The sequence below is a fragment of the Vulpes lagopus genome, chromosome 2 (genome assembly GCF_018345385.1).
Source record: "Vulpes lagopus strain Blue_001 chromosome 2, ASM1834538v1, whole genome shotgun sequence".
NCBI lineage: Eukaryota > Metazoa > Chordata > Mammalia > Carnivora > Canidae > Vulpes > Vulpes lagopus.
Window position 1 is genome coordinate 99,598,176 of NC_054825.1, and position 14,257 is coordinate 99,612,432.

Genomic DNA, 14,257 nt, shown 5'->3' on the forward strand with positions numbered 1-14,257 from the left:
TAAGGTAGTGTCAGTGGTGATAGAAACTGGAAGTGTATTAGAAAAGAGGACGAAGAGAAAAAGAATATAGCTGTAGAGTGACTCTAATGTCCCTGACTGATAGACCGGATAGCTGGTAATGACATTTCCTCAAATTAGGGACACAGGAAATGGGACTGCAGGAGAATGGCTGGTCCCGGCATCACAGGCTCTGCTGGAACCCATAGAATATATTATATCCTTGATATATATATAAACCTAAAAGGCAGTTGAATACATAAATTGAAAGCTTAGGAGGTGGATGTGACTAGGAGATACTACGTGGGCCCTTCTGTGCTGGTAGAAGGCCAACAAAGCCATGTGTGCATGGGGTTTCCCAGAGAAGCGAGGAGAAAGGAAGCTGCCAACAGTGAAGAGACCAGAAAATACACTGGGGAGGACTGACTGGTAGGAGGGATCTGTCTCAGGGGCAGGGGACCCTGGTTCCTGGGGAAGACAAAAGGAAGCAGCCATACCAGGAATGGACAAAGAGTCCAGACAGGACTGAGACTTTTATCTTTTTCAGAATACTCAAGTTACACATTTAAATTTTTCATGATTATGATCATTGCAAAGTGCTACTTTCTTGGTCATTATTTTCCTCTCCATGCTGGAAGTCAGTGAGCTGCTGGGAGGCATTGGTGTGGGCCATGGAGTGGCTCTGTGAGCGGCTGGGCCTGACCAGACTATCATCACTATAAAATCATTATAAAATGTAATACAATCATTTTATATGTTCCTGTTGATACTTTGGAACCATATTTGTCCTCATTCTAGTGTTACTCCAGGATCCTTGTGAAGAACTGAGGCAAGGGTAAGGTGTACAGTGGAAATGTATAAGAGGTTTAAAAAGCATGTGTTTTGCACCTTACCTGCACTTCATCAAAGAGGGTCCTTGCCTGTTGCAGTGGTATTGGGACACTTCCGAGAGCACTCACGGGAAGATAGGACACTTCAACCAACCATTTACGAAGCTTCTCTGCCATCTCCCTGTACCGCTGCCACTGGCGAATCTGGCTGTCAATGATGCCCCTCCTCTGCTGGGCCCGGCGAATCACTCCCTGCCACTGATTGCTGAGAAGTGTCAATTTCAGGTAGAATTCATCCCTGGTACAGAAATAATTACGTAGGGAAGAAAAATTGTTACCCTGGATGCATTTACACATCAGCCAGATATACACACTGTATATACACTTTATGACAGTAATAAACCCTGGGAAGTGATTTTAGGGCAGAAGTTTTGACAAATATTATGTCATAATCTGTTACTGGGTCTATTTCATGTGATTTTTGAAATTAATAACTGGGTCACCCAGGGGCCCCTAAAAATGTTTTTTAAAACTATACTCATAAACTTCATATTCCCTCACAATAAATAGCCCCAATCTTTAATGATTATTCCATATGTTAATCTAAATAATTCCTTCTACATTTTAAACCCACTTCATTTTGTTCTTAGAAATGAAAACTATCCAGTTATCACTGTCTGTATGAAGGTTGTCCATATACTTAGAGATAGTAATATATAAGTGTTCTCAATTTCAGGCTAAATAATCTCAGATCTTTTAGTTTGTTCATCCTTTATACATCTGTGTTTTCCACCTTTAAAGAACATTGATAGTTCTTTATGAAGTTTTCTTTAAAATTCAATTTGTAGCTCTAGAACTGGTTTGTCTAGTAACAATGCATTTCTTTGTACATTAGGGTATTATTCACATTTTAATATTAAAGTGTAACATTACTTGTTTTTTCTCTATTGTGTTAGTTTGCTTTTCTTCCCTAGATATACTATTCTCTTCTCTTAAGGGTGGCTTCAAATCTGAGATGGACTTATTGTCGTGGACTCCTATATTCTTGTCACCTTCTATCATCTAGGCCTGCTGTAAACCTTGCTTTTGTAACTAAATGTGTAATTGGTAACCTCTGTGTTTGAAAGGAAATTCTGATATTAATAACTAATTGCAGTAGAACTAAACGCGATGGATTAGGTTCATGAAACTCTCCTAGAAGTTAGAAGTATCTATCATCTCTGAAAACATTTAACTCTAGGACTTGAGAATGTCCTACAACATGAAAAGTGCCCTGCATGCTGCTATCCCCACCAGACCACCATCTGAGATCTCTTTGGAGCCCTTGTCCTGGCTTTGGAGAGCTCAACTGTCCTGAGCCACCTGCCAGCGTAAGGAAATACTTAATACATGACAGTGTTCCCATGGCTGAACTTGAACTCTAAAACACAAAACTGATAAATGAACTTTTAATACATGATACATTTGTAATCTGGGGCCCTCATGCTCTAATCTGATTTTTTTCTCTCTCTCAGCTTTCAGAATTATCGTCATCCAAAACTTCCATTTTCTTCTCTTTGGTGTTTTCCCTTAACTGTTAACATTTATAATTTAATAGATGTTGGCTTATACATGAATTTTAAATTTTGTTTTATTTATTGGCTTAAACTTTTATAATACTGTTATAGAGCTGACCAAGGGAGGATAAAGCAAAGGATAAGTTAATTGCATTTCAATTTCTTTTTATTTTGAAAGCCGTATATTCTCAGTAAAGCTCACATTTACATTTGGCTTACTTTGAACAGAATAAATATGGTATCACATTTTGTTGTTCCAAACTTAACTATGAAAATCGTTCATGTTACTTCCAAAGAAATATCCACTTAAAACTGAAATTCATTCCAGAACACTAAAAAAAATCCTCTTAATAAAAATAGTGATTTATGTTCTTTTTAAAAAAATACTAATTATAATCAGAACTACTGGTTCTTAATATGGGTAAGATGTTCTTATGTAAATGTATAAGTTTAAATGAGGTTTGTACTCCAAATATCACTACATAAAGTAAGTGGGATGGACTAGATATTGTTTTTGGGAAATGTAAATATAGTATGAAATCAGCATTTCACATAATGGCAGTCAAAAGAGGAGCTGGATTTTACCTCGTCGTTTTTAATACAGAGGTAATCTGCTAAGTAAATGAAGAGGAAGCCAGATTTCAGGTTGAGTGTCATCTGACTTAAGGAAACAAACCTTTTTGAAACCTGGAATTACCATGGTGGGGGAAAGCTGGCTGGTCCTGACTAAAAACCAGATATACAATTCTACAGCTAGTTGAGTGACCTTGGCCACATCAGTTTGCATTTCTGTGCCTCAAGTTTTCTTCTATAAGTAAGAGAGATGATCAAGTGATCTCTATGCTCCTTTGAGGAATACAATTTCTGTAAGGGTAGGAGAAGATTAGAAGCATCTGTTTACAAACCATTGATACATCATTGATACAATTTTTTCTGATCTATTCATTAATTCCAGTCTCCTGCAGAGGTCTGGAGAAGGTTGGCTAGGTGATTTCCAATTACTCTATGTCCTTCATGTAATATAATAGCCATTCTTTAAAAAGATTCAATACTCAGTCATTTCAGAGATTCAGACAAGCCTTTCTTCCAATTACTGAGGCCCCACTGAAGTACAATTGCCTTAGGAAGATTAGACATATGCCCTCTAATCTGCTCATTAAAAAGAAAATGACTAATTCACTGGAACCTTTCTTCATAAAAATATATCAAAGATCCTACCTGTCATCAACTTGACCTTGTTCTAGAAGACGCTGACCATCAATAATGATTGAGTGCAAAATCTGCTGACGACTAAACATCTCTGCTTGAAACAACTATTAAGTGAAAAAAACAGAAAAATATACTTTAGAGTTCCCAATTTTAGTGACCAGTTTTATAGTAACTTCACCAAATTTTGGTTTTAGCAATGCTTTGAAAAGTATTTCCAGTTGAATTGGAATTTGTGTGAAGTCCCACAGTATAGGAATAATGCATTTTTAAACAATCACATGAGATATAATTAAAGATAAAGTTTAGTTTTTGCTTACAAAAACTAAGTGACTAAAAGTAAAATTATGTTTTCCTTCTTTCAAAATCACCTAATAACATTGGTTAACACATAATTTATATTCTAATTTATTTTCAGATAGAGAATAGCTAAAGACCTTTCAGAAAGTTAAAAAAGATTTAAGAAACTCCACATTTCTCTTTTCTTTTCTTTTCTTTTCTTTTTTCTTTCTTTCTTTCTTTCTTTCTTTCTTTCTTTCTTTCTTTCTTTCTTTTTTGGAACTCAATATTCTTTTATTTAATTTGGTTAATAAAATTATTTCATTACAAAAAAATTCAACAGTTTTTCAAATTATTGCTTTTGTTTTTAAAATAGATTTACTGAGATATAATTTACATACCTTATAATTCACCTATTTAGAGTAACTTAATGTCCTTTAACATATCCACAGACTTGGCCAACCATCACCATAATTGATTTTAGGTCAAAAAGAACTCCACACTCAGCAATAACTCTCTCTTCCCAACCTGTGGGACCCAGGAAATTTAACAAAAATCCCCTACCCCTGGACAAGCAGAGCAGGACCAACTCCATTTTGTGCTACATCCGCCACCTCCTATATGACCCCCACATGACCTGCTTATTGCTTAAGGTGCTGCCCCACCCTAGTCAAGCCGCTGGGCACACCCTAATCGGAAATCGGCTCATAACAATGTAACTCTGCCTTGTGCCCGCCAAAACTGCGTGCCAATTCTGACCAAAGTAATAGGCCAGCTCAAATAGATACTGTAGGGTAAGATGTAATTCAATCAGACACCTGCGTGTGGACCGACATGACTGTGCAACTATCTGCGTATCCCATGGGCCACTGGTCCCTATAAAGCTGCTATGCCCCTTAGTCTCGGGGTCCAAGTCCCTGCTCCGCTGTGTGGGATACACCTGGACCCAAGCTCGAGCTTGTAATAAACCCTCATGTGTTTGCCTCGGTGTCGGCTACGTGGTGGTTTCTCGGATTTGCGATCTTGGGCACAATACAACCCATAAGCCCATTAGGTAACCACTGACCTATTTTCTATCTCTGAAGATTTGTCTACTTTGGACATTTCATGTAAATGGAATCATGCAATGTACTGTCTTTTGTTACTGGTTTCTTTCCACTTAACATGTTTCCAAGGTTGATGCATGCTCAGGATGCATCATCACCATATTCCTTTTTATTGCTGAATAGTATTCCACTGTACAGACATACCACATTTATTTATTAATTCATCAGCTGATGGATATTTAGGGTTGTCCTCATTTTGCAGCTCTTATAAATAACATTTCTATGAACAATATTGTTGCACAAGTTTTTGTGTACACATATTTTCATTTCTTTCTGGTATAAACCTAAGATTGGAATTATTGGGTCATATGGTAACTCTGTAAAGTATTTTGAGGAACTGCCCAACTGTCTTCCAAAGCAGCTTCACCATTTTACATTCCCAACAGCAATGTATGAGGATTCCAATTCCTATATACCCACGCCAACACTTAACTGTCTTCTTCATCAAAGCCATCACAGTGGGTATGGTGATATATCACTATGGTTTTGATTCATTGTCTTTTATTTCATCTTCAGTCAACTTAATAAAACTTGACTTAAAAATACCTTATACATAAATTCTCTATTTTTAAAATATAAGCAAAATGCTTTAAAGTTAGTTTCATTCTCTTGTAATTTATTTTCAGCTTTTCTCTGCTTTTAGGTAAATCCTATCTCTCCATTTGTGTATATTCCAGAAACATACAGCCCAATGTGGTTATACCAGTAAACAGCAAAATTGAGATGAAATGCAAATTAATTAATTTGCTTTTTGTATCTAGTTCTCTCTTCAGTGTTTCTTAAGAAATAATTATAATGCAATTTGATCAAGAGGTACTCTTGGAGGGCAGCTGCGGTGGCGCAGCGCTTTAGTGCCGCCTGCGACCCCCGGCGTGATCCTGGAGACCCAGGATCTAGTCCCACATCGGTCTCCCTGCATGGAGCCTGCTTCTCCTTCTGCCTGTGTCTCTGTCTCTCTTTCTCTCTCTCTGTGTCTCTCATGAATAAATAAATAAAATCTTAAAAAAAAAAAGAGGTACTCTTGGAGATATTTGGTAGTTTGAGCTCTAAGTATAAAATATATACATGTTTTTTACGTAACACACAATTTTCATTTATCAAAGACTTCTGATTAAAACAATCTCTTTAGCAACTAGCCTTGGCAAGATTAATGTAGTATGTAACTAATTTGAAAATTGTCTATTTCTGTTTTCCTTTCACACATACCCTTGATCCCGCCCCCCCCCCCCTTGTAAATAGACTTTTACCACAATTCTGGCTGTATATATTGCAGGATATCTAAGCCCACCATATTTTTAAAACCAACTAAGGAAACAAAGAATAGGACCACGTTTTTGTAATTAACATATGAAAACCTCAAGCTTAAGAAAGAAGGCAAACAATGACTACACCTGAGCAGACTCAACACAAAATATAGTGCTTGAACTCCTCCCCATGGCATTGTGCAGCATTTTTCAAGGATCAAAAACTATTTTATTACCCCACTAACCTACCAACATAACTTACCTCATGTGCTCTCTGCTGCTCCAAAAGATGCTGATAATTGCCTGAAATCTCTACTGCTAATTTTTGTTCCGTTTGAACCAGGAATTCCATCCATGTTTCACATTTTTCCAAGAAAGTCTGATGTTGTAGCAAAAATGATTGCAACTTACTGACAGAACAAAGGAAAAGAATAATGATTATGTTGTTGTTTGTTCTTCTAATGTTAAAAATAAAACTACACTAAATAATATTTTCTGACTGCAATTCTAATTTGACCACCATGAAGCTTTTGATGTTAGGTAGTAAATTTTTAAGAAAAAAAAGTTTAAAATGGTAAGTTTTCAGGGTGCCTGGGTGGCTCAGTCAGGTAAGCATCTGCTGTCAGCTCAGGTCATGATCCCAGGGTCCTGGGATGGAGCCCTGCATCGGGTTCCATTTGTTCGGGAGTCTGCTTCTCCCTCTCCCTCCACCCTCCACTTGTGTTCTCTCTCTCTCCCTCTCTCTCTCTCTCTCACTCTCATATGTTCTCTCTCTCAAATAAATAAAGAAAATCCTTAAAATAAAATGGTAAGTTTTCAAAATGATAAAATTATGTATGTATCTTTAATATATTATGTAAAAGAGTTTTTCTTTTTTGTTAAAACAATATTTAGCACATCAAGCATGGGAGCCCACTTCACAATTTGATTTCTCCACTTCTACTTCAAATTTTGTGAATATCACTAGAAAGATTGATAAACATGCACAAACCACGCACTTATTTCTCCTGATAGATCAGAATGGCCCAGACATGTACCTGAATCTTTCTGTGGTCTGAGAGGAGATCAGAGACCAGCGCCGGTTCAGATTCTGCATCCTTTTGATTTCTTTATCATTCAGTGGTAGCCTATACCCAAGCTCATTTAGGCGGTCTAGATCAGGGGCCATACTGCTGAATTTTAACATCTGTCCCTGAAAGCAAGATTTAAAAGCCAGTTTAGCACTATGGTCAGGAAAGGCAGAGTTCTTTTAAAGTGCATGGGGAACTTCTGATTTCAGGAAGAAGTCTCTACATTTCTAAGCCACTGATTTGTAATCTCAGATCTGCAAATAGAGCTTTGTCTCCTAACCAGCTCCACTGCTGTCACTGCCACTGCTGCTACAGCTCACTTATTTCCACTGAGTGTTTAGTAGTTTACATGTATTACTTACTTGCCGATGGATGAAAATTCTGTTGATGACTGAAAAAGCATATTTCCTACTCTGTATTCCATTTCTCTATGCTAATCTGCTCTTTATTACCTAATATCAGTAAGAACATTTATAATGATAACCATTTATAATAGCAACAGCTAACATTTCTTGAGCACTTATTATGAACCAAGTATTCTTATAAGAGCTTTACAGGTAATAACTCATTTTGTTTCCAAAACAATCCCCTAAGGTAAGTACCATGACTATTCCCACCTTATGAGTTTAGAAATGGTAAATAAATTACTCATGGCAACCCAGCTAGTAAGCAGCAGAGCTGGGTAAACAAGAGCCCTTAAGTGCCTGCAAGATAGAATTCGATTCCATTTGAGTTTTGAAGTCACCACACATTATCCAGCAGCTTCAATTTTAGGTGTTTGGCCCCAATCCCAAAGTTAGTAAGACTCAACTGACAAAGCAGTCTGTGCTTTCAGAGCTCTTCCCTCCCTTCAAACACAGGACAAAGCTGTCTTTTCTGGTTTTCAGGGGTTGGGGGGGGGGGGGTAGTGGAGGGGAGCAACTCTAACTCCAGCTAGGAAATTGGCTATAGAAAGGGGGAAATGGCAGGACACCTTTAGCTGTGTGTGTTTTCTCTTTGTATGCTCTGAAATAGGCTCATTACTCTAAAGACAGAATACATCTTTCCAACCGCTAAAGTTGAAAGCATAACAATTAGATGGCAGATTTTCCATGGGTAGATATTAGCAGTGAGCAAAACTGATATACAGGGCTCCTTCTCATGGGTCCTACAGACAGTAAGATGCTATTCCAATAATACTATTCCACAACAGTAGTCACCTAATCACACAAAGGTAATTAAATGGTATGAAAAAATTTTGAAGAAGAAAAACGGTATGCTATGAGAGTATGTGAGGAAGCACTGTGATGGACACTGAGATGACTAGTGGAGGAAGACAAGATCCTTAGGAAGATGGAAGCCAGGTCCACTGGTCTTCACCCTGAGAACCATGGGAACCTGTGGAGAGTTTTAAACAGAAATAATATGATAAAACTGGCATGTCTATTGTATCATTTTATTTACTGAATGTTTAAAATAATTCATAATTATGTAAAACTCTTTAAAGAAAAAGATCATTCTGGCAACTATGGGCTAGAAATGCTATACAGAAGGCTATGGAGGCTATTGCTGGGGTCTGAGAGATAGAGGACTTGCCTAGGAGAGGATAAGGGTATAGATGCAGATGGGAGGCTCAAAGGCTCCAAAGGAGAAGGTGACCTACTATGCAGGGGAAGGGATGAGAGGTGGGAAGGAGGAATGAGCTGGAATCCTAGGACTGCTCCTGGCTGGGCTCCCATCATAGGGTGTGAAATCAGCATGTGCTCACTACAGGAAAACAGAGCAGGTAAGGATTTCTTTGGAAGTTCACAATAAAAAGTAGGTGTATGTCAGGAGTTGTGAGTAATCCTTAAGATCTGGGGCACAAAAGAAGATTTAGGCTTAGGATTTGAATGCATTTACCTTAAGTTCTTCCATCCTTTCCTGAATGGTTGAGAGGTCAGATGAGTGGCTAGGGTCCTGCCCTTGTAATATGTCTTCAGCTTCTACTATCCAGGCCTCCAATGCTTCTAAACTCTTGGTAAAGGTCTCATAGTCAAGAACTCCAACCTTTTGTTTTCATAAAAGAAAACTGGTATTTAGATATCTAATGAAAGGACAATTGGATGCTGAAATTATTTTTCATATTCTTGTGCCAAATTGCTATCCTCAAGAAGCAATAACTAAAGAAATAAGACTATATGATTTAACCTTTATTCTCTTTATTAATGTAATTTTTTGAAAACTTGGAATTACTCTTATATTCCATTAATTAATTAACTAATTAAAGTTATTTTTAAAATATGCTACCAAATAGAAATATATTCTGATTCTTGGCAAAAACTTGTTATATAAACAAGAATGTCAACACTAAAGCCACTTACTGTTAGTTGAACATATTTCACTCAGTAACATAGAAGGAAACATTGCTTTAGGAGCAAAATCACATTATAAAGAATAGTGTTAAAGACTTCCACCTTCCTTTGTCCTCACTGGAACTTCCAAGTTCATTTACTTTTTAATTCTTTGGTCTTGAAAGAGGTATTGTCTTAATGATGAAAAATTTTTCTTTTCCTGTGGTTAGGTTCAGATATTACAGAAAATCAATTTATAACACATACCTATTATGAGCTCTGTAACATACCTGTAATGTAGTCTGCTGCTTGCAAAGAGCCTGTTCTAGGGTACATAGGTGTTGACTCAAAGACAGCTGATCAGATTGAATGGCTGATGCTGCTGAAGCATCCACTTGTTGCTTGAGCTGCTCTCCCAGCTCATGGAGAACAAAAAGGGAATCCTTCACTATCCCCAGTCCTTTGAGGAGATCCTACAGATGATGAAAATATGCCCGTTATGAAATAATATGGTAAGTGTACTCCTTAAACTGATAATCAGCAAAAGGTCACACATCTAGAAATACTTAATTCTTACTTGTCAAATTACTACACTAAATAACCTTTACACCTGCAGAAAAATAATGAAGAATTAAATCTGATTTTTTAAAAAATGGATATGTTAACATTTTTAGAAGTATATGTACTACCCTTATAATAAAAGCCAAAGAAATCCATTGTAGGATCCTGGGGGAGATGCAGAGAAACATACATAAAAGGAAGAAACATTTTCTTCATGTAGACCCAATAAGTGGAAACATTTGGGCATTTTTTCCCCCTATCTTTCCATGTAGTTGATATCAAGTCAAAATACACAGAGGTACATTTGACCTTTTTCTGCTTAATATTATACACACAGGGGATGAGTTTGTCAACAGCATCTTTCATATGCATGGTTGCATTATAGTGGTTGCGACAGACCCTCCTGTCTCAGTGGAGCATAGAACCCCAACAATGGCCCTGGTGAGCAGGGATTAAAGCATACTGTAGCTCCATTTTCTTCTATGGCTTCTCTTGTCTCCACCTTTTGTGGGACACTCTTAAATGTTCATAATGTAACCAATGGAAATTCCCTATTTCTGGTTTCCATCTATCACTAAGAGATGACAAATGACTTATTTTACCTGTTGAGGGTGCTCCACCAGACATGGTGGGAAGGGTAGAGCCTGTTAACCCTGAACAGTGACTCCCATGAGAGGGAGAAAAACAAAAGGCAGCTTTGACCTTGACATAGATCTTAGACAAATTCAGAGAGATAATTTGGAGTATTACCCCTTAAAACCAGTGTGTATGTATCAACTCAGGAGGACTGAAAATTGAAAATGACAAATCTTGTAAGAATAAATTATGTGGAAGGAGGAGAGAAAAGAATTATGTTATCATTACTGTAAATATTAAACTTCAGCCCTAAAGTCATTATTCAGTATTCACGTGAAAGTATTACAATAGGTTGAAATTTATATGCTTTTTATAACTTGCCTAATCCTAATAAACTGATTTGGGAAAGTTTACAAGAAGATCTTTGAAACAAGTTCATTAAAATAGAGACAAATAAGGACACATGACACAGGGTAGGAACCATGTAATGGGTGAAACAAGAGAACAGTTTCTGAAAACCTAAAGTAGGTTATTGGCAACTTCAGAGAAAAAGAGAAATATTAAAAAGCTATTAAAAAGAAGCATACCAGTAAATCAGGAGAGAAAGACTTATTAAGTTCTTGGAAGAAATAATTATGTGTGATGCTTACATAAGAGATAATGGACTTAAATAGGTAATACCTTTCACAGTGGATTTTTAAAAGATATATTATTCTCCATATTCTCTCATTTCTTGATATTGACCAAATGTGTAAAAACAAATAACCTAAACCTTCATGTGGATGGCATGTTATTTGGAAAAATGCAAAAACAACTTCTCTTTAAAAACAGTGGGAGGGACCTCTTAAATCTGATACATGTGCAACAGTGTTCTGAAAACCTAGCAGACTCTAATACTTAAAAACAACTTTTGGATAGCTGTCCCACATACCAAGACTGTACTAAAAGCTTACACACATCAGCACTAGCCTTGCTGAAATTGAGAGAGAGTCTAAGACCAGCCTGGGGGGAAAACATACATTGCAATCTTGAATCCATGTAGCAGCTTCGTCATCAGCAATGTCCTTGTTAGTGGCTGCCTTCAAGAGCTCATTGGTTCGGTCCTCTTGCTGCTGAACTGTAGAAGCACACTGTTGGGAGTAGTCCTTGTATCTTTGCCAGAGTTGAAGTAGGGCTTTGCTGGAGTGCAGCTGCTCAGCAATCTCTTCCAGCAAATTATTCCATCTAGAAACAATAGCCAACACTCATGGGCAGATTAACACCCCTCACCAAATGCTGTTATTTGCTATTTTATTTTTCATGATCCTGCTTTATGTGAATATGGAAATAATGGGGGGGTGTCTCATTTCTATTAGACATAATTTTGCCATGTAGTATTTCCCACTTGTATTTCAGGGGCAAAAATGAGGTCAATCTTTGGGTATATAGCAGTTGTAATCTCTTTCTAAGGCTCTTCACCACATTCAGTTACTTTAAATTCATTTGTGAAAACTGAAACATTAATAGAATCTATACAGCTTGAATTCAAAATGCCAGCAAATTTTAATTGTATCATCATTTATAACAACGCTGTGATATAAATAATGTATAGCAGTGTAAAAGTAGCATGTTCCATACCTCATATTGACATCTTTTAATGTATTGGTAAGAGTTTCTGTCACAGGTGGGTGACACTCTTTTAACAGTTGGTTGGTGATAGAGCCAAACCTCTGTAGGTTCTTTTCCTGTTTTTCCAGATCATCTTGAAGATTCTGCCCCAAAATTAAAAAAAAAAAAGTGCTACTGATGACATGCCAAGATATAAATTTTAATAATCAAGTTGAAAAGGAATTTATAGCTGTTTTCACAAATATATACATAAAAATATGTAAGCCATAACTTTGTTCTGATGCTTTATGTTTTCTTTAGATAGCCATTTTTTCTTCTATAATTTTGTTCTTATGAGTGTGAAAAGGGATTCTTTAAAACTAAATCTTCTTACAGTGGCATCTGGAATTCTGCTGGAAAAGCTCACATGAGTGTCCTTGTCCTTCACCTAGTAGGAAGCTATGGTGGTGGTATGCATGCAATCTGTCACACAGGTTCTCTTTGTTACTCAGAGTCAAAACCCAGATTTCCATTTTATTACATACCTAGAGTTGTTCTACCAGAAACTTCAGATGAATAGACCGTAAGAAGTCATGGCGTTTCTGAGTATCAGTTATAAATTCTATCTCTGGGTGTTCTTCCTTGCAAAGAGTATTTATTAGACAGGCTATAGACTTGGTCCAGTCTTCTACCAAAAACTAGTGAAAGGTCTTGAAGGAAATATTGTTGAGGTGCTAGACTCAGTTCTTAATAAAACTCTACAGGTGACAGAGGCTACAAAAATCCAGTTTTGGGGCAGCCCAGGTGGTTCAGCAGTTTAGCGCTGCCTTCAGCCCTCCAGGGCGTGATCCTGGAGACCTGGGATCAAGTCCCACGTCGGGCTCCCTGCATGGAGCCTGCTTCTCCCTCTGCCTGTCTCTCTGCCTCTCTCTCTCTCTCTGTGTCTCTCATGAATAAATAAATAAAATCTTTAAAAAAATACAGTTTTATTTAACACCAATATCTGATTGCCATCAAATCAAAATCCTTTCAGATCTTAAAGATAGCATGTGCTGGTATTAAATACAGACTAGGCTAAATTAAAAAGTACTTCTAATCTCCTCAAAGTTATAAAATGTTTTCAAATTTACTATTTGCAAAGCCAATTTTAATGATTTTCAATATATGCAACAATTGTTTAAGGTTTAAATATATGTATTTTTTATCCTTCCTCCTTTCTACCCCATCCCCAAGAAAAGGTGTTTCCTGCAGATCAGAGTCTGTCAATGAGGTCAGCAACATATAAAATTTCATTGCCAAGCCAGGGAAAGGGATTGATGTAAGGAGGGTACATGCTGGGCTCTTGCTGACAACTAACTCATCTCTTGAGGGCCTATGCTGCCCATCTTGTATCATATAGTCTGCATGAATTAGCCAGGGAGAAAGAGTGGCCATAGGTGAGAGTGCCCAATCAGTGCCCAGTGTGCAGGAGAGTGAGGGCTGGAGCTGATTTGAAGGCAGTGGCCTGAGTTAGGAGACAGTGCTCTGCAGAGTCAACAGCAGCGATGTCATTCTGTATGACAGGAAACCAAGCAGTAAGTGCTAGAAAAAGAGGCTTATGTATACAAATCAGGCAGACCACTGTTACTATGCTGAACAAAAAGAAAACAACTTAAGAGTTTACAAGTTTACCATTTTGGCTATCTTTCTCTTTGTTTTCTCTTTACTTCCTTAGAATATTCTTGAAGAAGCAGGATAAAGAGAGAAAGGGAAGATATAAAAGTAGCAACGAGATCAAGGAGGTTGGTTTGGATGTGAAATCATTTTATAAAATGCATTCAAGTGGATATTTTTATAATAGAATTTTTAAAATCATTTAGTTATATATCAACTAATCCAGAAATTTGGTATCTATAGGCAAGTTTAAGTTACAAATAAAGCAGGTAGGATTGAT

At 37.2% G+C, this 14,257-nt stretch overlaps 1 protein-coding gene across 16 annotated transcripts in view; it reads right to left on the reverse strand.

Annotated features, from left to right (window-relative positions):
• Window positions 1-14,257, reverse strand: part of SYNE1 (spectrin repeat containing nuclear envelope protein 1) — a 450,580-nt gene that overhangs the window by 75,616 nt on the left and 360,707 nt on the right. For 15 of the 16 annotated variants that reach the window (XM_041744182.1, XM_041744178.1, XM_041744179.1 and 12 more), the window contains 8 exons: window positions 12,355-12,488; window positions 11,757-11,961; window positions 9,891-10,073; window positions 9,170-9,316; window positions 7,256-7,410; window positions 6,481-6,628; window positions 3,602-3,696; window positions 891-1,125 (listed from right to left, as the gene is read on the reverse strand). In XM_041744182.1, coding sequence (XP_041600116.1) covers window positions 891-1,125; window positions 3,602-3,696; window positions 6,481-6,628; window positions 7,256-7,410; window positions 9,170-9,316; window positions 9,891-10,073; window positions 11,757-11,961; window positions 12,355-12,488 — 1,302 coding nt within the window. The other variant, XM_041744188.1, reaches the window with a different exon arrangement.